The 22865-nt window shown below is 41.1% G+C and overlaps 2 protein-coding genes across 18 annotated transcripts in view; both read right to left on the bottom strand.

Annotated features, from left to right (window-relative positions):
- The window catches only part of LOC5512112, a 156894-nt gene extending 145485 nt beyond the window's left edge, over window positions 1–11409 (bottom strand). For all 6 annotated transcript variants that reach the window (XM_048725343.1, XM_048725345.1, XM_048725346.1 and 3 more), the window contains exons 1-7: window positions 11266–11409; window positions 5647–5838; window positions 4046–4288; window positions 3512–3772; window positions 2418–2639; window positions 2131–2283; window positions 1442–1591 (exon numbers count right to left, since the gene is read on the bottom strand). In XM_048725343.1, coding sequence (XP_048581300.1) covers window positions 1442–1591; window positions 2131–2283; window positions 2418–2639; window positions 3512–3772; window positions 4046–4288; window positions 5647–5838; window positions 11266–11317 — 1273 coding nt within the window. In that variant the 5' untranslated portion in view covers window positions 11318–11409. The remainder of the gene's footprint in view (window positions 1–1441; window positions 1592–2130; window positions 2284–2417; window positions 2640–3511; window positions 3773–4045; window positions 4289–5646; window positions 5839–11265) is intronic.
- A 3628-nt stretch (window positions 11410–15037) lies between these two features.
- The window catches only part of LOC5512067, a 77879-nt gene continuing 70051 nt past the window's right edge, over window positions 15038–22865 (bottom strand). For all 12 annotated transcript variants that reach the window (XM_048725359.1, XM_048725357.1, XM_048725358.1 and 9 more), the window contains 7 exons: window positions 22581–22790; window positions 21834–22174; window positions 18967–19213; window positions 18376–18591; window positions 17286–17626; window positions 15856–16102; window positions 15038–15529 (listed from right to left, as the gene is read on the bottom strand). In XM_048725359.1, coding sequence (XP_048581316.1) covers window positions 15453–15529; window positions 15856–16102; window positions 17286–17626; window positions 18376–18591; window positions 18967–19213; window positions 21834–22174; window positions 22581–22790 — 1679 coding nt within the window. In that variant the 3' untranslated portion in view covers window positions 15038–15452. The remainder of the gene's footprint in view (window positions 15530–15855; window positions 16103–17285; window positions 17627–18375; window positions 18592–18966; window positions 19214–21833; window positions 22175–22580; window positions 22791–22865) is intronic.

The following is a 22865-nucleotide window of genomic DNA, read 5'->3' as shown; positions in this document are numbered from 1 at the left end:
AATGCAATGATAATAATATCTAGTCCGTGGGCCAGAAAGTGAAACCCTCCCCCTCCCCCCCCCCCCCCCCCCCCCCCCCCCCGGAGATTTTGGGAGACATATCATCTGAAAGTTTGACTGAGCAAAGAGTTTGAACGCGCTAAAAATTTGTATGTTCATCAAACTCTCTCCGAAACGCATGGACACTTTGCTCAGTCAAACTTTCAGCTGAACAAGTATATCAGAGGTTTTGGTGCCAGCTGCCTTGTCAAAAAATACCTGCAAAGCAAAAATACAGAAATGCTTTTGAATTATATCATGTATTTAAGAAGCATTTCTATAACAGCGAAAAAAGAATAGTTTTTGGAGTTTTTGGGATAAGAAAAGTTGTGTTTCCAACATATATATATTCTAAATTATCCACATATACCTTAAACAAAAGGATTGAAACATAATAGATTGAAAAAGATAACTACACAATATTTCATTTGTTTCTTTCAAATTTCAAAGCCGTTTTAATTATTTTCCAAATTTGAGAATGTGGGTACCCTTTGGTACCCCAAAAACCTTCCTTAAAAACCTTAAAAAAGGATCTTTTTTAGCAGATTTTTCACTAAATTAAATAAAATGAACCTTAAGATGCAAGAATGTAATGTTTGGCTTACTTTTTCTAAATCTTAGTTCAGTTAAACAATTGTTTTCGAAAAAATCCCACGTGGGTACCCTGTGGTTTTTAACTGGAATAAACGACCACGCTTTACGTCCACACCCAGAGCTTATAGAAGCGTAAACATATATCTTGGAATCACTGTAGAAAGGGCTTTCAGATGATATATGTCTCCCAAAATCTCGTTTTTTTTTCTCGTTTTTGCCAAACGCTTTCACTTCCATATAAGGAAACTAATATATTCCTTATTTGGAAAAACTGCATGATTCTTGTCATTTTTAAGATGCCGTACCCCAGGTGCTTCGTAAACTTTTTGACTTGTAATCAGAAGAAAAAAATAGTGACTGTGACCATCATTGGTCTATGGAGAAAGTATCTGTAAAGAAACTAAGATTCCTTGGGGCCATTCCCTCAAAACGACAACGTTTTCTTCATATGTTATTTCATTTGAGTTTGCTTTTATTTTGTATATGGCATGAAAAACGTTTAAAAAATGTGTGCAGGGGTGGATCCAGGATTTCAAAATGGGGGATGGATGATGGCCGGATAAACGGCTAATAACTGATCCAGTGGTTCTTGGTAGGTCACTACATAGATCTTACAATATTTCACGCTGAATTGGATTTGTCGCGTCAGCAAAGTCAAGCAGGCGAAGGAAATTGGAGAGTACCTCCCGTCCCTCAGACATTTATTTTCTTCAGCCAAAGTGACTTCTTTTCTTTTTTTTATTCAAAAAGGGGGGTTGATATCTACCCAATATATCCCCACCCCCAACGTAACCGCCAACAGTGTTACCTCGTCCATCTGGATTGACGCAAGTTCGATAGCAGCCCCACATACAGCACTTGAGGTCGCCTTGACAGTCGTGATCAGAGCTGCACTCATGTGGAGGGTCGCCGTTACATCTGATGTCATCATTGACAGGCGGGCACGTGCCGGGCTTGGCTACAAAGACACAATGGGAACATCAATAATTGTTATCAAACCATGGTATACAGCATAAAAACATCAAAGACATACATGAAAACATATAATGTCATCATGGAATATACAAACATCAAACATTCTGATCAAACCATGGTATAAAGTATACAAACATCAAAGATATACATTAAAACATCTCATGCCATCATGAAATATACAATATCAAACATCTAATGTTATTATGCAATTTAAACATTACACACATACATTAAAAATTGAATTCGGCTCAAGGATACTACGACGTTGAACTAAGCCTAAGTGAATATCCTCTGCCAAAAAAAATCACAACGCGTCCGTTCTTTGCAAAGATTATAGAGTTGGATACGCACACCGTTTATATAGTAAACTCTACCTGTGGACGTTAATGTTTTTAGATAGAGTTTAGAGGTTGAGATTTTAAAACGAAACCAAATACATAGGAATAGACAGGTTAAAATGAGACTGAAAACACGGTCTGCTTAGTGGACGAGTCGCTAAGTACACGTGAAAATGGCACTTACCAGGAAGCACGGGCTGGGTGCACGTGAGAATGCAGCCACTTGAGCAGCACTTGAGGCCCGTTTGACAGTCGCTATCGCTGGCACACTGGTCTGATGCACCAGAAGGGCATCTATCGGGTGGAGTCACCTTCGGGCATATTCTGTTGTCTGTTGCTGAGATCATCAAGCATCAAGCATGGTTACGAAGCTTACATTGTTCACTGAACATTTTCACTGAACGACCAAATAAAGATAAGTAAAAGTTGCGTGATTGAAAATTTTGCTCATTTCAGTTGAGAGTTTCTTACCTTTTTCTCTGCATGTTTCCAGACACTTTTGTTCATTCATGAAATTGTTCTCGTTTCCCCCACAGCCAGTGTACACAAATGGAGCACATTTGCCTCGGTTCGTGTCGTAAAACCATCGGACGGTGAATCTTGAACAGCTACCCGTGCGACTGCGCAGTAAGCATCTTGCAGGGAGGCCACGGCCAAGTACCGGTATTCCTGTGGTAGGAGCTGGAGTGGAGCCTGTAATCGGCACATAATTAAGATTGAGCTGTTGTTGCCTTATGCACACATTTAAAGGGGAATTAGCTAAACCGTTGTGCTCCTTTGCGCGAGCGCTAAACCCTCCTTGGATCCTTTACACAGGCAATAGCCAAGGTTCGAAATGTCATGGGATATCTGGGGCGTGTAAATGGTTCAATGACTAGTACCAATTTTGCGACGCTCAGCTTTTTTATTTGTCGAGATTCGACTCCCTAGCGCACCTCAGTCTCTCGCGCGCAACAGAATACCCAATACCCGAAAACAAAACATTTCCGAATAACCCCGAATGAGATCCGGCTAGCAGGCTAGTATTGACATGACATTTTAAACTTAGTCTTTTCTATCGTTTGTTTAATACTTGCCCTTGGACATCCAAGTATATTAGGCGTTAGGCGTTAATTTGCAGGGTCAAGAGGATGAAGGGCATAGAGAGATGAGTACACGGTGTAGAATGACAAAACCCAGACATTTAGCTTTTTCAGACGCAGTCTCCAGACATTTTATAAGACACTTGTCTTGAAGCTATTTAGATACTTTGAATATTTAGACCACAAGTAGCATTTTGGTAATTGTGTTCTAAAATGTTCGTTTTAAGAAAAGGAAATATTTGTCAAGTAACCATTACTGTTGGTTTGTAATGCCTAAAGGAAAAATCTTAAAACTGATAAGCCTTTCAAGATGCATCCCTTTCCCATGCCCTTATTATCAACGAAAAGCAATTTTTCAGCAACTCAAATGTCATTAAAACTGTGGCTGTCAGTGCATACTTGTTCATGTGGCTGTCACTGTATACTTGTTCAAGTCTCTCAACAATTTTTCTGCCTTGGGTCATGCGCAAGAACGATTCTTACCCAGAATCCTAAGGGAGACTTTGGCTGCCACGGAGTTGAACTCGTCAGTAGCCATGCACTCGTAAGAGCCCTGATCTTGAGCCTGCACGCTGGAGATAGTCAGCGTATTTCCGTTTGCGGTCATGTGCGATGGAAGGCTAGGAGAATCGTCTTTGCTCCATACTATAGATCGAGGTGAACCGTCGAATAGGCACGTAAGCAATCCTGGTTTTCCGGCTTCCAATGTTTGGATATCCCGGTGATTCTTACTTTTAGAGAGGCCTTCAAAGGATAAAAAGGATACCCGTTTTAATTATGAGACCAAATTAATTTGGTCACCTCCTTATTAGGGAGGTAAAGCCCTTTCGTGAGTTTATTATATTTCTTTATTTTTTTAAATACTCGCCATTATTGTCGCCATTAATTTGGCATATTCCTGCGTTTATTTGAATAATCATCAGGCTAATCGAAGCTTACTCGGGAAACACCGCCCATCGATTTGGAATCGGCAAAACTCCCATTACTTATGCAAAATCAACATTAATCCATACTTACTCGGAGAAACTCCCCCGTCGATTCGGCAGGACCCACGATATTTCGCCTGGATGCTTATGCCAAGGCTACATGCGGTTCGGTGCATCTCGCACACACTCGGGTAGGTGAGGCCGTCCGAGGCGCAGACTCGCTGAGACACCTCGGCCGGTGGACATCCGGGCGGACACACACAGCGCGGGACATTTCTCGAGTCGGTCACGCATACTTCGCCCTGATATCTACATTTGTATCTTTCACAGGGGTCTGGGAGAGAGAGTAAAAAAAATTCAATTTGAAATTCCATTTCACGGAATTATGGGTTATTGGGGGGAGGTTGAGTAAATACATCCTCGTTAACCAAGGGGTACTTTTCTCTCGCAAGAAAAATATTTTTCTCGAGTGAAACACTAGAGAAAAGTACCCCTTGGTTCCCGAGGACAAAACTTATATCCATTGTTGTTGGCTCAACGGTATTTCCACTATGCTATTCTTTTAGTTAACCATCGTAGAGATGTGTAAATCTGTACTTTACGCAATAACTACGCATGCTTAACGAATGCGTAAATACGATATTATGCTGTGATCAACTACCGTTAGCTTCTACAATTTTTTTTATAAACTGCCAACAATCCTCAGGACTGAAATGTTCAAATCAGATGCCTCCGTGTACTTCGTTTTATTTTCACGTGGATATCGCCGTACGTATGAGTGCACATAGGGCACCTACTGCCAGGGAACCAGTTGGATTTATACTTTTTTGTACGCCACCCTGCGAGTCATCGTGCTATGCCTTATGGGATATCCCTACTAGACCTCACGTGATGGTATTTCTCAGGTAAGCGCTAATTAGGGATTGGGCGATCCATGATCGTGGCTCCCCCATAAAATCGCAGTTAGGGTTTCCGGATTCCAGATGTCTAATCAAGAAGGTTATCTTTCAGTCTCTTCATTTTTTTTGTAAATTTAAATCCTTTCCTTTAAAAACAGCGTCCACCTTAATCGTGTTAAGTCAGAATATACGATTATTCCTGACCAAAAGCATTACTATTGATTATTATAATGAAGAAACTTCCAAGAAGTTGGGAAACTTGCCAAAATCAAATTTTTCCTAAAAAAAATCATTTGTTCCTGTGTGGGTAGAATGGCCATCGCTAACGAGTTTTATTCAGGCCCGTACCCACTGGGGGTGCAGGCGGTGCGTTCGCACCCCCCCCCCCCCCCCCCCCCCCACAACAACGGAAGGTCCACTTGCGTTTCTCAATAGACGTGCTATTTTCAGGCAAAACTATAAAGCATAAGTTAGATCACACTGGTACGTAGCCAAATCCGACAGTATACGTCCCGTGGAGATACTGCAAAGTCATAAAAAAATCCCGGGGGTGGTCGGATTTTTATCAGAGAACTCCCCCCCCCCCCCCCGAATAAATTAGGTCCACATTTTTTTTATTCCGCACCCCCCCCCCCCCCCCCGAGAAAAACCCTGGGTTTTTGTTTTTTGTTAATCTCATTACGTATCTTGGAATATTGGAATTGTACCCTTCTGGCTCCCTGTTGCCACCGCCTGCTGTATGTTGCAGACTTTCTTGTAAATAAATCTGGCGACAAAGCCATGTTACGCTCACCGTTTAGACTGGGTACCGATGCTGCGCAGTAGTACTTGCCACAGCTATATATACAACACTTTAAATCCCCGCGGCAGTCGGCGTCGCTGTTACAATCCGCACCTGGATCACTACAACTTAGCCCCGCCCACCACACACAACGGCCGGGTTTTTTGTTGTCCTCATTTACACCTGGCGGGTCAAAGAATATACCTAGGAAACAATAAACCAAAAAAGAAAAAATTACAATATACGTTCGAGAAATGTACCAAATAAAATTCCATATGCCTACGAAGAATCACATCAAATTAATTACAATATACATACGCTGAATACATTTCCATATGCCTACGAAACATAACACCAAATAAATAACAACTTACCTACGAAACATGCAACAAATAAATTACAATAATATATCTACGAAACATAACACCAAATAAATAACAATTTGCCTAAGAAACATGCAACAAATAAATTGCAATAATATCTACGAAACATAACACCAAATAAATTTTAATATACCTACTAAACATGCAACAAATATATTACAATAATATATCTACGAAACATAACCCCAAATAAATAACAATTTACGTACGAAACATGCAACAAATAAATTACAATAATATCTACGAAACATAACACCAAATAAATAACAATTTACCTACGAAACATGCAACAAATAAATTACAATAATATTGTAATTTTTTGGTGTTATGCCTACGAAACATGCACAAAATAAATAACATATATAAAATGCTATTTCTCGTCAATGTAACGGAGAGTTCCAGTGGTCACTAATAAAAAAATACAAATTTATTACGTGGCAAACATCTATTTATATCAGAGAATTTTTCATCACGATTTACAAGAAACCTTATCTACCATTATAACAGGACACATTATCTACCATTACCAGGACACCTTATCCACCATTACCAGGACTTATTATCTACCATTACCAGAAAACTTTATCTACCATTACCGGTACACCTTATCAACAATTACCGGTACACCTTATCTACCATTACCAGGACACCTTATCTACCATAACCAGGACACCTTATCTACCATAACCAGGACACCTTATCTACCATAACCAGGACACCTTATCTACCATTACCAGGACACCTTATCTACCATTACCAGGACACCTAATATCTACCAATACCAGGACACCTAACATCTACCATTACCAGGACACATAACATCTACAATTGCCAGGACACCTAATATCTACCACTACCAGGAAACTTTATCTACCATTACCAGGACACCTTGTCTACCATTACCAGGACACCTAATATCTACCATTACCAGGACACCTAATATCTACAATAACAGGACACAGGTCTTTTATGGCTCCCTTAGTTACAAATGCTGCCTTGTAAATTATAGCATGGTTTAGGAAGGAGAGCCATTTGTGGCATGAGGGTTATCGGTAAAGTATCTGTGCCGGGGTTTGAGCCAACATTGGTAATTGTATCAACTATTTCCATATTGCTGCGTTGATAACAACTCAAGGTCAGGTATGGAAAGATATGTGATATGTGTTTACTAGTCTTTGTGGACCGCCTTTGGGGTAATGACTGTAGCGAAGTAATCAAATCTCTGCGTCCTCGTATCATCTGAAGTAAATTGTCAGAAATATGCGGTCTCTGAAATAAACGGGCCCCTCTAAGCTCGATGAGATAAATAAGCGATTAACATTTGAATGACGCATACACCGTTTCCTTTGCTTAACAAACGGAGCAGAGTTGCATTTAGCAACGACAAAGGCTTGACATTGCATAATTCTGTGTTCCGTCTGTTCTCCTAGTTATCGCAGCATTCGTTGCTAAAGGGTCCTTTGGGGGCGGGAGGAGTTGTTTTGACCACAGAAGAAAGGGAGGGCGCCGAACAGACTGCATTAGAGCAAGACGATAATAAATTCTCGTGTCTGATCTGCGCAACAAGATGGGCAGTGATAACGATCGAAGGTCCGAGGTCAAAATGGCATGAAAAAATCTCATAACTATACAAGCATTTTTTTCCGACCTCTTGCTCAAGTAAACAAGTAAAGTCTTTCAAGTAAACATGCTGCCGTACCTTAACAGACAGCTATCTTTGTCAAAACGTGACCAGGTTTCATGACTGGTCTTCACCGTGACTTGGCGTTGACATGTTAGAAAGGTCATCACACCTACTATTTCCTTTTAATTAACTTATCTCCACTTGAAAAACATCCTGATCAGACGATGATCTATGTGCGATCTCTTTGTTACCCGAGGGTTCGGTGGGAAAATGGTTGGATATTCAATCAATGTCTTTTTACCTTAAACCGTTTAATAAACATATGGTTTTAATATCCAGTAGTTGTCGGGTAAATTAAGATGAGGAAATCTGGAACATCAAATCCATCAATTAATAAAATTCTTAACACCAAAGCCATCCCTGTATCGCCACATAGTTAGATTTTTAAATCATACGTTGAGTTCGACGACACAGCAAAGAGCTTACTGTATCCTGTAACTATGGCCATAACACAGAAATACGCCAGGACGACCCTTGTCCGCAAAGACTAATACGTCTAAAGCAAGTTGAAGTGACTGGCTCGGGATAACTTCTATTTCGATAAGAACCGAAGGGTACTGCAGCTCATGTTTTTTTTTTGAAATTGTGTTGCCATTTTAAAAAATGGGGTCAGGGTTTGGGTCTTACGGCCGGACGTCCAAATCTCTCTAAGATTGTTGTTGTGTACGTATGCACTATTAATCATTGGTATCCTCATGGATATCCACCTTTCTATGTGTTATTTCAGCCGAGAACCAGATAAATGAAAAAAATGCATGGCCTAAAAGTATAGTATCCCAAAATGAAACATAGCACACAATAAACTACTAGGGTTTATATATAACAACCGTTCATGATAGTACAAATACGATAGTACAAATGGAAGTAAATAATGGACGTAATAGTTACCCTTTGTTTTTTGTTTCATCATCCGAGAAGTCTTTTAAAAAGGTTTTTATCAGGCCTCTAAAATATTAACGCAAGATACCTATGTGACGGGCATTGTTTATTTTGAACCATTTTTTTAAGTGCACACAGAGTGTACAAATTATTACAAACATGGACTGCTTTCCGATTCCTAAACTCTAGACAAAACTATATAAATGAGGTCATGACATTTCAGATGACAGAACTTTCGCCAATAGCGTTCCACTTAAACAACAAAGAATTTTGTAAGCGAAAACCCTATGTCAAGCACAAAATCTATGGCGCAGTTCGGACGATCTTGATGTGCCTATCTCCGGGCTTGAAGCATGGGGTCTACATGTGGTTCAGCAGGCATCTAACCCTAGCTTGAGGTCACTAATCACATCCGGATAATAAACGCACATGAGAAGCACTCAGCTAATATGTTTTCGTTTATGTCTGAAAGATCTTGATTTTTTTATGGATATCTTTTATCAAGGGATTCGAGAGAGTGTGTACTTTGATAAAATGCCAGCGCAGCCCCTGAAGGCTTGTTGAATCGCCCCCGTTACCTCGAGTTCTGAAGGGAATTGAAATCATTTCGAGAAACCGGGAAATCAAGTTATGGGGATAGATTATAATACTATATTCATAAGCTGATAATAATTCAAGCTAAATCTTAAGTTCGAGTTGAAAGGGTAGCATATTACCAACTAGTTCGACTTATATAGCGGGGTGTTCGAGATCCAGAGGGGTTGAGTTCGAGTTATCCGAGGAAAAATGAAAACCAAGGTCCACCAAACACGAGGAGATAGAACTCTGTACGAGTTAGCGCGGAGTTCGGTCCAGCAAATACGGGGAGATCGAACTCTGTGAGAGTTATTCAAGGAGTTTAGTCGACCGAATACGGGGAGGTCGAGCTCTGAAAGAGTTAGAGCGGAGTTCGAGTTATTGTAGTCAACCAATTCCTAATCCTGGAAGTTCAGTATACGAAATCGTTTTCCTTGATTAAAAAATGGTTATAATGTTACCCTCTTACAATAAAGACTATCGGATTGTATTGTACATTAAAGCGGTAATAATAATGTAATAAAGACTATCGGATTGTATTGTACATTAACATAATAATAATACCGAGTGCTTTCATTGATTGAAATTTAATTCGAGCTTATACTCTTGCTGTGTGTGAATCTTATTCAATTTATTTTCTGCTTCCGGTAAATTGATAGAGCTATAATAGTGCCTACCGAGAATGAGATAGTCCGGATAGACAACCGCGAAAATATGACAAAATGACACATAGAGGGAATAGAGCGTCTAATTTCACCATTGCAGTAGAATATCGAAAAAGCAAAAGACAACTCCTAAATGGAGAAAAGATGAATAGAGGAGAAAAATAATATTTCTTGTAATGAAATTTGTTTTATTATTTTTGATATGCACTGTAAAATGTAAGTGTATCTTTTGGGGCCTTTTGAAAATGAACTTTTGACATTACGCACACCAGTCGATGCACAGTTCATTCAGTTCTCGGGGTTATTAGTACGCACACGCGAAGGGTGTTAATCGTTACTTGTTTTTGTAAGGCATTATTGAATAAAATTCAAAACTTTGAAACTAATAACCCTTAAACAAGAAACCGATTAAAAGTTTGAGGTTTCCAGGTAAAATTGATACATTGATACAGATGATTTCCTGGTAGACAAATTTTTCCACTGCATGCCAAACGCCAGTTTCAACTATCCCAAGAACATGTTTGAATGATCTGACGTGTAATGACAGTGGATATTTTCATTGCAATGACCTGATATGACGATGTTCAATGGAACTATGCGAGTGATAAAATAATTAGAGTGATCAGATCGGGGTGATATTAGTGATGGAATAAACGAGTGGTTCGTGTCTACCGGTGTCAAGTAGTGTGCTAATCATAAAATAACTGCAGACAATATTTGCAACCCCAAGAGCGTAATCTCCTCACATTACTTTCGTTACCTACTTCTATACGACTTTACTAACACCCACTAACAATTTTACCGGTGTTATGCAATTGTTCATAGAAGTTACCCCATTAATGATGAGGCCAAGTTGTTTGCTTGTGGTTTAATTTCCAAGGACTGGTCAGTAACCTCACAAGTAGACCTGTGGGTGTTGTCTGGGTATTCTGTGTCTTTTACAGTCAATAGCTTTAGTCTTCATCAAAGTACATTCCATTCAGTTTGTGGAATAATCCCCTAAATGGACCCCTACGAACGTGGTCATAGGCGAGTTTTTTAAGCATCAAACTCAAAGATTGGATATAACGACGTAAAATTTTCCGGCAAAACCTTCTACATAGAGCTCATCTCAGAGTTTAGCACGCCATGTTTTAGCATTCCTTTAAAAATAGGGCATTTACTCAACTAAAAGGGCATTCACCCTCGTTAGAGCAACATAATTAAATCCAGTGCAACATTTCTTTTGATATTCTAGAATATTGTTCTGTTATTTCATAGAATCCGTAGATACCTCTAGTAGCAATCCTTGGGGAGATTCGCAATGTGGACAAGGGAAACCCCAGTAGGTATTGAATGCTAGCCTAAGCAATACATCATAGTCAGTCAAATACTATTTAGAGCATCGCCACAACGTCATGAGTTTTGATAAGTTTGTCAAGGGATTCTGAAATAATGTGCTTACCTTCTCCTACATGGAAAATTCCCCAAAGGAGAAGAAGTTCTCTAACTGCCATATTTACACCACAAGTCGGGATCGTTTCAGCGATGCATTCTTTCAGAAGAGTTCTTCTTTGAACTGAATGCCTCACCAGACAAGGTCGATTTTATCTTAGGCAAAGGAGGGGGTATTGTATTACACGACTGATGAGAATAGCCTAGTAGTGCCAAGAGTCATGCAACTCCCGCCAAACACATTTAGTGGCCGCTTTTAATAGACGCCGGCCTGGGACACCCTGGGGTGCTTAGCTAAAAAAAAGACTATGCTCCAATTCATTTATAGTTATTTGAATAGGTATCGGTGCTGAATGTACTAAGAGTACAAATCATCTGCTCGAAATTACCCCTAAAGTACCACAAATTCGATGTAATTCAACATTGACCTCAGATGAAAATATTTGTCAGTTCGTCTGTCAATGGGTTTCCACGAAGGGCCACGACAGCATCGGGGGTACATAATATAACAATGATCTTGCTAAAATGTGCTGTGTCTCTTTTCACCAATACGTCACAAAGAAAGCAGAAAAGACCTTACGACCGCAGACTGTTGAGAACCAAGCACGGGCACACTCGATTTATCCAATTAGCCAAAAATAACAAACTTCAATTACTTTCGCCGCTTGCAAGGCTGTATTCGTATAATTGCCTTGGTACTCCAGACTGTAATCGGTGAATTTTCTAGAGATAAAGCCGGTCACAATAAGGCTTTGCCCCAATAATTTACTGAACAGGATTTATATCAAAATCGTCGTATATTTATTATCACGCAACGGCAAACTAAGCACACACTATATGCACCAAGTCTGCCGGTGGAGTAGAGATGAATTTCTCCAACAATATTTGTTGTTGTTATGTACCTTAGAAGCCGGTGGCTTCCTTTGTCTTAGAAAGGATATACATGTTAACTTAAAATGCAATAAGCGAGCATTAATTTTCCGGCCCACGGTGTTTTAAACTGGGAGAAATACCCGGTGAGTGTGTAACATTTTTTTTGGTTCCAAGCAAATAATGGTCGTAGCTCTAGTGCTGTTGCGAATTTGCATATAGTTTTTTTACACAGGATATATATTTTTGGGATTTCGCTCTCAGAAATGTCAGGATCGGGGGCTCCGCCACACCCAAGGCCAGTGCCCCCGCCCCCTTTTCCTGGCAAATTGCAAAAAGCCCTTGAAATTAAACTTATATAATTAATTTAGAACCGCTTGAGGAGGAAAATGGGGAAAACAGAAGCATAATAGCGGATGAATGGTATACGAATAAAAAGGAAAATCAAATTGTGTTATCTGAAGATATATGGGGATGGAAAGGAAAGAGAAGCGGAGGAAAGTCGGTAGCCATCACTGTCGCCTGTGGGTACTGCTGTATTCCCTGCATCAACGACACATACTGTAGCGCCGAACGCTTGGAATATTGAGAAGCGCTTTTCTAATACCAAATCGAACGGTATCTTTTCAACGCCACCGTGGCGTCTGATTGGTTGGCGTCTCAAGCACTCAGGCCACCCTTGCACAATAGTCATCGCTTTATCATCGGAGCATACCGACGTTATCGATATCAAACCACACCCTGCTTTCGCAATACTCCAAACGGATTTAAGCCCTTAGAAAAATTACAGAAATACAACGTTATCTCAAGACACTCTAGTATTTTCTTTCGGAAGATATATTATTCCATGGGTTCGGAGCACTCTAAAAATATGTAGAAAATTTACTATGAAAACTCAGCTGATGATAGTATAAAACGCATATAGATTAGTAGCTATATGTGGTATGGTCGATTGAAGATGACGAGACAAGTAATTTTGGATGCGGGAGAGCTTGTGATGGCAGAATGCTGGTGATAAAGACACTCGTCACACTTTCAGTAGCCCTTGACAGACGCCACCGCCAAGAGTTTAAAGGAGGCCCTCGACTAAACTGAAACTGAACTGTCTGTTAACAATAGGATAACGCGCTATCTTTTCAACTCATTCTGAGAAAACAGATCTTTGAAAGCAAAAGAAAATATAAAAAGGAAAAAAAGCAGGCCCGTACCCAGGATTTTTCTTGGGGGGTGCGGAATCCAAAAAAGTGGACCTAATTATCCCGGGGGGGGAGAGTTCTTTGATAAAAATCTTGCCACCCCCGAAAGAAAAAAGAGGGATTTTTTATGCGGGACGTTTATTGTCAGATTTGGATACACACCAGATTGATCTAGCTTATGCTTTATAGTTTTGTCTACAAATAACACGTCTATTGAGAACCGAAACCGAAAGTGGACCTTCGGCCGTTGTGAGAGTGGGGAGGCGTTCGCATCCACTGCACCCCCCCTGGGTAGGGCCTGGAAAGGGCTTATCAGAATGGTTAACTCGAAAATGACGCGTTCTTGAAGACTTTTATTTCTTTTGAACTGGAGACAACACAAATGATCGTTCCATTGAAGCAACAGCCGTATTATTAATTTCATGTTATTTTTTTCAACTAGTATCTCGGTGTTATTTCCTTCATGTGTGCCTTGGAAAAGGGCTTGGTTTCCTGAGATTTTGAATCAGGGACCTTATCACATGCTGACGTGGAATGATAGAACTATGACTTGTGTGGGAGAACTTCAGTTGACATTTAGAAGGGCTCGCTGGCACTCTCACAACAAAGTTAACCGCAAAGAGCTGGGGTGTGTTTGCATTCAACGACAACAACGTCTTTTTATACTACTATAGATTAAAAGATAACAAACTATTTTGTTAGTTCTCTATAGCTACAATAAAACGCAAAATTACCAAGGTAATTATTTTATGAATATATCATGCAGTAGAAAAGTTCAAGCGCATTTAAAGATTTGCATGGTTGGAAGGGCGCCAAACTCTGAGTTGCCCATAAGGTAATCAAGTCAATCACCCGACACATCGTAAATGAGTTAGCTGCAATATAACCATTTTATTATTTATCATTATCAAACTCAATACCAAGAAATTTAGATATTGTTTATTCATCATAAGAGGTTAGCGGTTCACCTTAAACAAAAGCAGATATGAGAACCAATAATTGTTGGTTTAAGAAGAAGAGATACCGAGAAAATTCCGAAGCAGTCTGGAATTTTGCCTCGCATTGGTGACAGAATCAAGAGATTGGCGAGCGCATCCACATATTGGACTTGGGGTTCCTGTGGTGCGCATTAAACAATATATAAATACACCCATTTATATTAATTAATCAATTTATCGTAACCCGCAGTGGTCCATGGGTAACGTATAAATGGCCGAATCCTGGTCTCTGGACCCCGGTGTGAACGCTTAGAGGTACATAAAAAGACTGCTAAAGCTTTCTAAACCCGTGTTAATTTTTTTCGACGCTATTTTACTTATTTATTTGATACGAACACTGCGGGTTACGAAACAGATTCTCCGAGAGCAACCTTGTTCGTAATAGGTTTATACTGTGAAAATTTTGGTTCACACAAAATTTGCCTCGAATCTGATAGCATGCATACATGCATTGATAAAAGGCAGGATATTAAGAAGAATGTCTATTTTTCATTAAATCGACATTAAATCGTTGAAAAAATAATTATTTGTGGGCTTTATTAAGAATTTGCTGAGAGCATCACTTCTATCGTGACTATTTTATTATACATCTGGAAACGCATTAGAGTTTCTTTTTATTCATATCACGACGCATTTGGCAGTTCAAGAGGGGGTGGGGGTAGGGGGGGGGGGGGGGGGGGGTTGAATACACGCTGGCCCGAGGATATGAAGTCTTTCATTCTCGTTATAAAACAATTTTATTCACTAGCTCCCGCCGCCTTTAACAGGTCACACTGCAGGAGTCCGTGAGCCACCGGCAGCAAAAGTAAAGATATATGGAAACTCCAGTCGGAATCTGGACCTGTTTAAAAAGGATTGTAGGGGTCATGTAACACAAATATTTCGTAGCCTTATTTAAAAACATTTAGCAAGGCAATGCTTTTCTATATACATCACTTAATCCATTCCTGTCTACTCTCTTTTGTGTCTAATACAAGTCAAAGCGCGCGAGCGCTACGTCACAAAGGCATAGGCAAAGATAACTGGGTATCAAAGACAACTTATTTAAACTGCAGCAAAACTTCTATTTCTTCAAGTGTGTCATTCCAATATTTCCAATCACTCCTCTTGATCCCACGGTACTTTTCGATCCGTTATGAGGCTTTTTTGTTACGATTTTGATGTCCCGGGGTCCTTTTTGCGTGCCAGTCCATAACATCTATACCAGAGCCTGTATGAGACAGACACGCAGTTTAGAAACGGGTTTGGCATGTAACGCAACAGAATAAGAGACTCCTTTGCAGCCACCAGCAGTCGAAGTCACACAACGCCAAGCGCTGTGTGACTCCCACCGCTGGGGGATGCGAAGCAATCTTATGAGATAAGGGACTCTAGGAAATAAAAACATGAAAAAGAAACGGATGAAATGTACTACAGACAGAAAGACAGCCATCAGACAAGCAGACGGAGGGCTAGACAGATGAATAAATATCACAAATACCGAGGAACAAATCAGAGTGAATGGGAGGGATAGGAGTAAATATTATAAACACTTACGTTTATTGCAAATGCCTCTGGCGATATCCTGGACGTAGTTCTGAAGATCAGCGAATGAGCTCGCAACAAAGACATCCTTCTCGGGATGACTGGATATGTCACGCAGTTCATCCCTATTGAGACGAGTGCCGATACCAATCGCGTAGATATGGACACCTTTGTCCTTGAGCGGCCGTGACGCCTCGGCCATCGGAATGAACGGACCGCGGTCTGTCGTCTGGTAACCATCCGTCAGAACAATCGCCGCCTGAAAACAGCGTCCAGACTCAATATTAGGATAATGGCAAAATATGTTTACGTATTTTTAAAAGTTTGGGCGACTGGCAGCCCGTTTAGGCCCGTTAAGGGCCTTACAGATCAGCGCACTACCCTCGAGAACTTTGGAACTTGCTTTGTCGATTTTTAGTAGACATTACCTTCGACCTTAGACATTATCTTCCATTTCTATAGATAGAAAGATTGTTTACTGACTACTATACCACTGACTATTCGATAGTATCGCAATTCCTCTCCACCTTTGCTAGACACACAATTACTCGTGAAAGGCTAAGTAAAAAGGAATACCCAAGGCATCAAATTGTGTTTTGTTCACAGCTTGATATGCGTACATTCTTACACAGGTATCACATCACAGCCCTCCGGAGCCAAGACACACGCGGTGGTCTTGTTTTGTTGCTCTATGTAATTTGTTTCGCCAGATAACCCCAGCAGATAAGACAAGTGCTGGTGGTAGTATTAGTAATGAAAGCAGTTGTGAACCACGAAAAAGCAATTTTGTGCCGAAATGGCTTAGAGTTTAACCTCAGATTTGACATAACACAATAACATCTCCCCCTCATTCTCCCTTATCATATATGCAAGCCTAAGGAGAAAACGGAAAATGCCTTCTATCAAAATCTTTTAAAGCTCTGAAATCATATTTCAGTAAAGCTTTTTAAGGTTAAAGCTTGACTACATTCTTTTTCATAGGCCATCACAGGTTACATCTTTGGACGTTAAATTTAGAAACTGCTACAAAAATGTGAAGTAACCATCAATCACCTAATTTGAGTTTTTGCACCCGTACAAAAAGGGGTCAATAAATACGGCTACGAGGGCCGATTCCAATAAAGTTATATTAACAACCTTCGTAAAAGGTGAACTGCGTCGTGAGCCGACTCGTGGGAGACATTCTTTATTTAAACAATGTGGAAAGTCGCATATTGGCGAGAAATGGCGTGTCGAGGATTCCCAATAAAACGAATAAAAAGGAAAATAATGAAAAGGAAAATTTGAAATAACGAGTATCAATGTTTTGATAAACTTATCATACTAATCTTTGGCACGCCCGGTCTCATGCCCGCCTTCTCGGTGAAGATGTCCTATTGGCCAAAAGCAGACCCTTTTCAATGTACCTGGTCATGTGACCTATGTCACGTGGTCATACTAACCTTAGGCACGCCCGGTCTCATGCCCGCCTTCTCGGTGAAGATGTCCCTATTGGCCAAAAGCAGACCCTTGTCAATGTAGGTGTACCCTCTTTGCCACCTCATTTTTTGGATAATCTCTCCGTATTTTTCTAGTGTCCTTTCAGGGCCCCGTAAAGTGTCGAATGTGAACTCGACTTTAGCACCACTGCTGTACGTTACAGCTGCCACGTGAGTGTTGCCCTCTTGGACCTTGAAGTTCGCGATGATGAGACGAGTGAAGTTACGGATGAGCTCCCAGTTGCTGCGACCGATACTCCCTGATGAGTCGATGATGAACGCTAGATCCAGGACGACGTCGCACTCTAGAGGTACGAGAAAATAACTTTAATCCGTTCATTTAATGGTATCATGAATAACTCATATAAATTTTTAAACTAGCTTAAATTCTATTTTGGACACCTAAACTCTAAACTCAACTCTATTTTTCACTTTCTAGAAAGTTTGCAAATTTCCAAACCCTTAAACGAGGAACTTATGAATTAATAAAAATAAAGCTGAAAGATAAAAGATTAGTTAGAATAAGTTAGAATAGGCTGATTAGAAACGGTTTTGTCAACTCCAGGCATAGTTGGCAGGGATAACTATTAATCGAAAAGTGAATCGATTATTACATGGTTAGTAAGTTAGAGTTACCAGCAAAACATCGTGATTGGTGCACAAATTTTTCGATTAAACTGCCCCCGGGGGGGGGACTTTCCAGAAAAGTAGATGGGGGCGCTCGATCTATCTTTTAGGGTATAAAATGCTATCTCTTAGGGTGTGTTTTATGATTTTTCCGATTCTGCTATCTTTTAGGGGTTTTCACGCCCGGGGAGGAGAATTTTTCGATTCTTCTATCTTTTAGGGTGTTAAATAATGGTGGCCCCATTGCTCGAAACGTATTTTACAATACACTGCCTTCTGAGGTAATTGCGTTGAAAGACGGACAGACTTTCCGGCTTTAATGCTTTAGGAGATATGAGGTCCACAATCAGTTTGAGAAACCAAAGCCCGTGTTTTTTATGAACTATCGGCTCACTCAAGGACACAGCCATTTCTGTTTCGTACTTACTACAAGCTTCGTTCGCCACTAGCGTGATGCTGGTGTTGGTTTGACACGCTTTCTGGATCATTCCGCATTCACTCTCGTATGTGACACCATCAGATCCGCAAACAGGTGTCAGTGTTGGCTTGCAGGCGGGCGGACACACGCATTGAGGCATGTCACCAACGACCTTACACTCGCCATACAGACGGTTGCAGTCGAAACTCAAGCATGGATCACCGACTAGCAAACAGAACAAGCGTTAACGATAATATGCTTGTAAATATTTATTCCCTTAAAGTGTCTTGTCTGGGTACCAAAGCGACCAGAAAACTCAAGTATTTACAGGGTACACTAAAAGCGATGTCGTTTCTGAAAATAAGAGCAAGCAATAAGACGTAATCTCAAATCCAAGATTTGCAGAAAAATTTCTCAGTAAACTAAAACAGACGCATTGGCGTCCAGTAAAATTTTGACCTTTTCTAGAGTTCTAGGAAATTATCAGAATGCGTGATTACGATAAATTGATTTCCCTAAACTTTGCTTTTTGGCCTCCTGTTTATTTTCTGTTTATGTCAGTTGCGGTAAAAGGGGAAATAGTATCTTTGTTCCGCATACCTTTATAGCAAAACTGGTAAGAGATTTCGTTGACTTTGAGCTTGAGTTCGTCAAAAGTGTTAGCAACAAAGACGTCTTGGAGAGGGTTTGACGCTAGGAGCCGTAGCTCCCCCAAATTCACCTCCGAACCTATCCCGAGGGAATACACACGGAACCCCTTCTTCTTGATCGGACGAACTGCTCGGTCCAGGGGCGTGTATGGGCCCATGTCTTTGGTCTGGTAGCCGTCAGTCAGGAGCAACATGATCTATAGAACACAAAGTAATGACTTCAACGTCCTCTTCTCAGAAATAACGAAAATGAAGGCGACCCGTACGTTTGACAAACGGGTATGACAGCGAACCAATGATTTAGCGAAGGGCACCTTTGCTGCATAACGGTCATGACAGTAAATTTAAATGTGGGAATGCAGGGGACTCGGGAACAGGTACCTGAGCGTTTACGTTTACGTTTAATAATATACTTCACAAAGGTATATATGGCCATATCGTAAAGGTATAAAAAATAAAAAAAATAACTATAGACATAACTATAACAGACTGAATAAATAAACTAAATAGATGCCAGGAAAGTATCGATAGTGGGCTGAGTGATAGTACTAACTGGAAGGCCATTTCACATTCTTATTGCGTGTGGAAAAAAGCTTTCTTTGAAAACGTTAGTTTTGCAACTGACTAGTGCAAATCTTTTTGGATGGTATTGTCTAGTTGTTGTGTACATTTGGGGAGTTGCATGGCCCCTATAAAATAAGGCCAATCGTGTCTTTTCCCTGCTTTCTTTGAGTTTTGGCCACTCAAGTTCTTCCATTAGACGTGTCATTGTTCCCGGTTCCCGATCCCAGCATTGCTTGCAAAAGCGTGCTGCTTTCTTCTGCACTGCTTCTATGGCATCAATGAGGTATTCCTGGTGAGGGGACCAGACAGTACTAGCTTATTTAAGCTGAGGTCGAACAAGTGTCTTGTATCCCTGCGTCTTGACACTTTCTGGACATTTGCGAAGATTTCTTTTGATAAACCCTAATGATCTATTAGCTTTCCCTGTGATGTTTTGGATGTGTTTGCTCCAGTTCAGGTCTTTGCTCATTTCAACACCAAGATATGGGTGACTGACGACAGAATCAATTAGTAGATAAGTAGAGATGATGGGATTTTTCTTCCTCGTGACAGTCAGGAGCTTACATTTGTCTATGTTTAGCTCCATCTGCCATTTGTTCGACCACTCGTATAGCTTATTGAGATCGTTCTGGATGACATCATCTGACGTCTCAATTGTCAGATATAGACGATATAGAGCGGTTGTAGAAATTAACGTGCCTCGTGCTGCGGCCCCGACTGAGACACTAGCTTGGGCCCCATTATTGAAAAGGGTATTCCTCTCTGAGTGCAGTGGGGGCTACAGTAAAAATTAAAATTATTGCCATAATTGTGTATCGATAACCGACCGATTTTGCCCCTTATTGGCGCTCGCCTTCTGGTGAAATCTATAATCATAGATCGCCCATCCTAAACTACCCTTGCAACTTGGTGGGAAATTTGCTCGTCAAAACGCTCATATACACGGTGAAGGCCGTGGTCCACTGCTCCACGTCCGTAAAAGTAGTTGCAGGTTTTGACTTTCTGGTGACCGAGTTGTCCATAGATAACACAAGATTGTCATCGCTGTCATAGGTTGACAGGTTTTTGGACAAGAGCTTCGAAATGTCAAAGAACTCCGACACCCAGCTGAATATCTTTGATATATTGCTGGGAAATATCCTGGAACAGGGCGGCAAGGGCTACGCGATCCGGTGTTGAAAATGCGGTGTTTAGCGTCGTTGGCTCGTGCCTGGTTTAGGTGGAATGCAGTGCGTCCACTGCCGCTTTTGCCGGCTCGGTTGCAATCTCTCGCGTCGTCTGCCGGATTGTATCGGTGACGAGAGTCCGGATTTGGCTGAGTTGGCCTTCAGTGAAGCCTTGGATGGGTCGCTCTCCGTCTCGTCCCTGGGGGCGGGTCGCGCCTCCGGTCACATGTTTTTCAGTTCTCTCCTGTGGCTCTTGATCGTTACTCAGCCGTTGTTCCAGCTAACTCCGCACTCCGCTGGAAGATAATCCGTGCTCAGTGCATAGTGCACGGAGTTCTGGTATCGAAAATCCGGCCAGAACAGTTCGATCTACTCGAAATCGAGGATTTGCTCTCGGGGTTGATCGAGCGTATCGGCGACGCGCTGGGGCCGTTAGAAGCTTCTTCGCAAATGCTTGATCGATTCCTTTGGATTACTGACCAAGGCACCGGTAGACAAAAAGGGTTCTCGAGCTCGAAGAAATGTGTATGGAACGCTGGCGTTTAGTAGATAAAATGCTTGATCAACAGAGTATATTTGCGTGCCAAGAACGAGAACGGATCCGCCTAGTGTGACAAGTCCGGAACGGCGCTGCGAGGGAGACTTGGTACAACGTGGTTGATTCGAATACATTAAAGGCGCCTCAGGCAGCCGTCATAAGACTCACTTCTGCCCACGGAACACGTTCAGCTCGAAATAATCATTTTGTTGGTAGGGAGGAATCACGGTGAACCCGGAAATATTTTTTGGAGCAAAGGAAAGAATCGAACTCTGTGGTGATGGAAACAGCCAGTTTAGAGCGACGATCTGCCAACTGCGCCACCAAGGCTCACGTTGAACGGGATGACGGTTGGGAAAAAGGAATAACGATCACATAACCGTTGGAAACATGTCAAGCCTATAATGTAGCAGCATACAGACGTAAATACTTACCCAGACTCAAATAATGACTATACATATAAGAACTTATAGCACTACCATGATTAAATAAATGTGATGACGGTAATGATAATGATGATTATGATGATTATAGTTGAAGAAAGCTTACCTTATGGACATTTTTTCTCATACCGGCCTCTTCCGTGAACAGTTCTTTATTAGCCAAGGCAAGCGCCTTATCAATGAATGTAAAGCCGTCTAGACGGTCCACACTGCGTAATAACGCTGCGTATGTACTTGTCGTGATGTTGGAAGGCCGCAGAGAGTTGAACTTGAAATCCACCCTAGCGTCTGTACTGTACGACACCATTGACACGTGGGTGCCGTTTGGTCCCGGATTGAAATTTCTGATGACATCAACGATGAACTGCATCATGCTGTTAAAGTTTTTGCGTCCGATACTGCCTGAGGAGTCCACTACGAACGCCAAGTCTACAGGATCTTTACAAGCTACAAGGAAACATGAAATCTGTAGAATCCATAGTGTCTTAAAAGAGTATTGTTGGTTGTACTTAATTAACAATTATATTGGGATTTACTAGACTGCTATTTTAGACACTCTGCATGAATAAGATTACTCAGCTTCTTAGAAGTACAGAAACTGATTCAGACTCAATTTACAGTGCACCAAATTTAAAAAAAAATATTTTTTTGTCGACGAAGTGGTCGAGTAGCCTAAAGTGGGTCGAGTAGCTTAAAGAAAGTGAGTTTCAGGGGCGGATCTAGCTTTTTTACCTTTTTCTTGTTTTACCTAACGATTTTGGAATGAACAGACACAATGAAAACAATAAAAAAGACAGCCCAAGGGAGGGGGGGTTAAACCCCCCCGTAGATCCCCTACTGAGTTTATACTTACGACATGCTCTGTCGGAGGTGACGTTTAGATTCTGATTATTTTCACACGCTCGCTTCTGCATTAGACATTCGTTGTCGTACGTCTGTCCGTCAGAGGCACAAATCGGCTTAGTCTCGTTCGTGCAGTCGTCTGGGCATGAACACACAGGGATGGAGTCGACCACGTTACACTTTGAGAAGGGCCTGGTGCAGAGAAAGGTGTCACAAGGATCTGTGGATAAGTAAATAAGGTTAACAGCGTAAGCTACACAACCATAGTAGGCATCTATCTCTCAGGTAATGCAAC

This window comes from Nematostella vectensis, chromosome 3 (assembly GCF_932526225.1).
Source record: "Nematostella vectensis chromosome 3, jaNemVect1.1, whole genome shotgun sequence".
In the NCBI taxonomy this organism is placed as follows: Eukaryota; Metazoa; Cnidaria; class Anthozoa; order Actiniaria; family Edwardsiidae; genus Nematostella; species Nematostella vectensis.
This window is presented reverse-complemented; position numbering and strand designations above follow the sequence as displayed.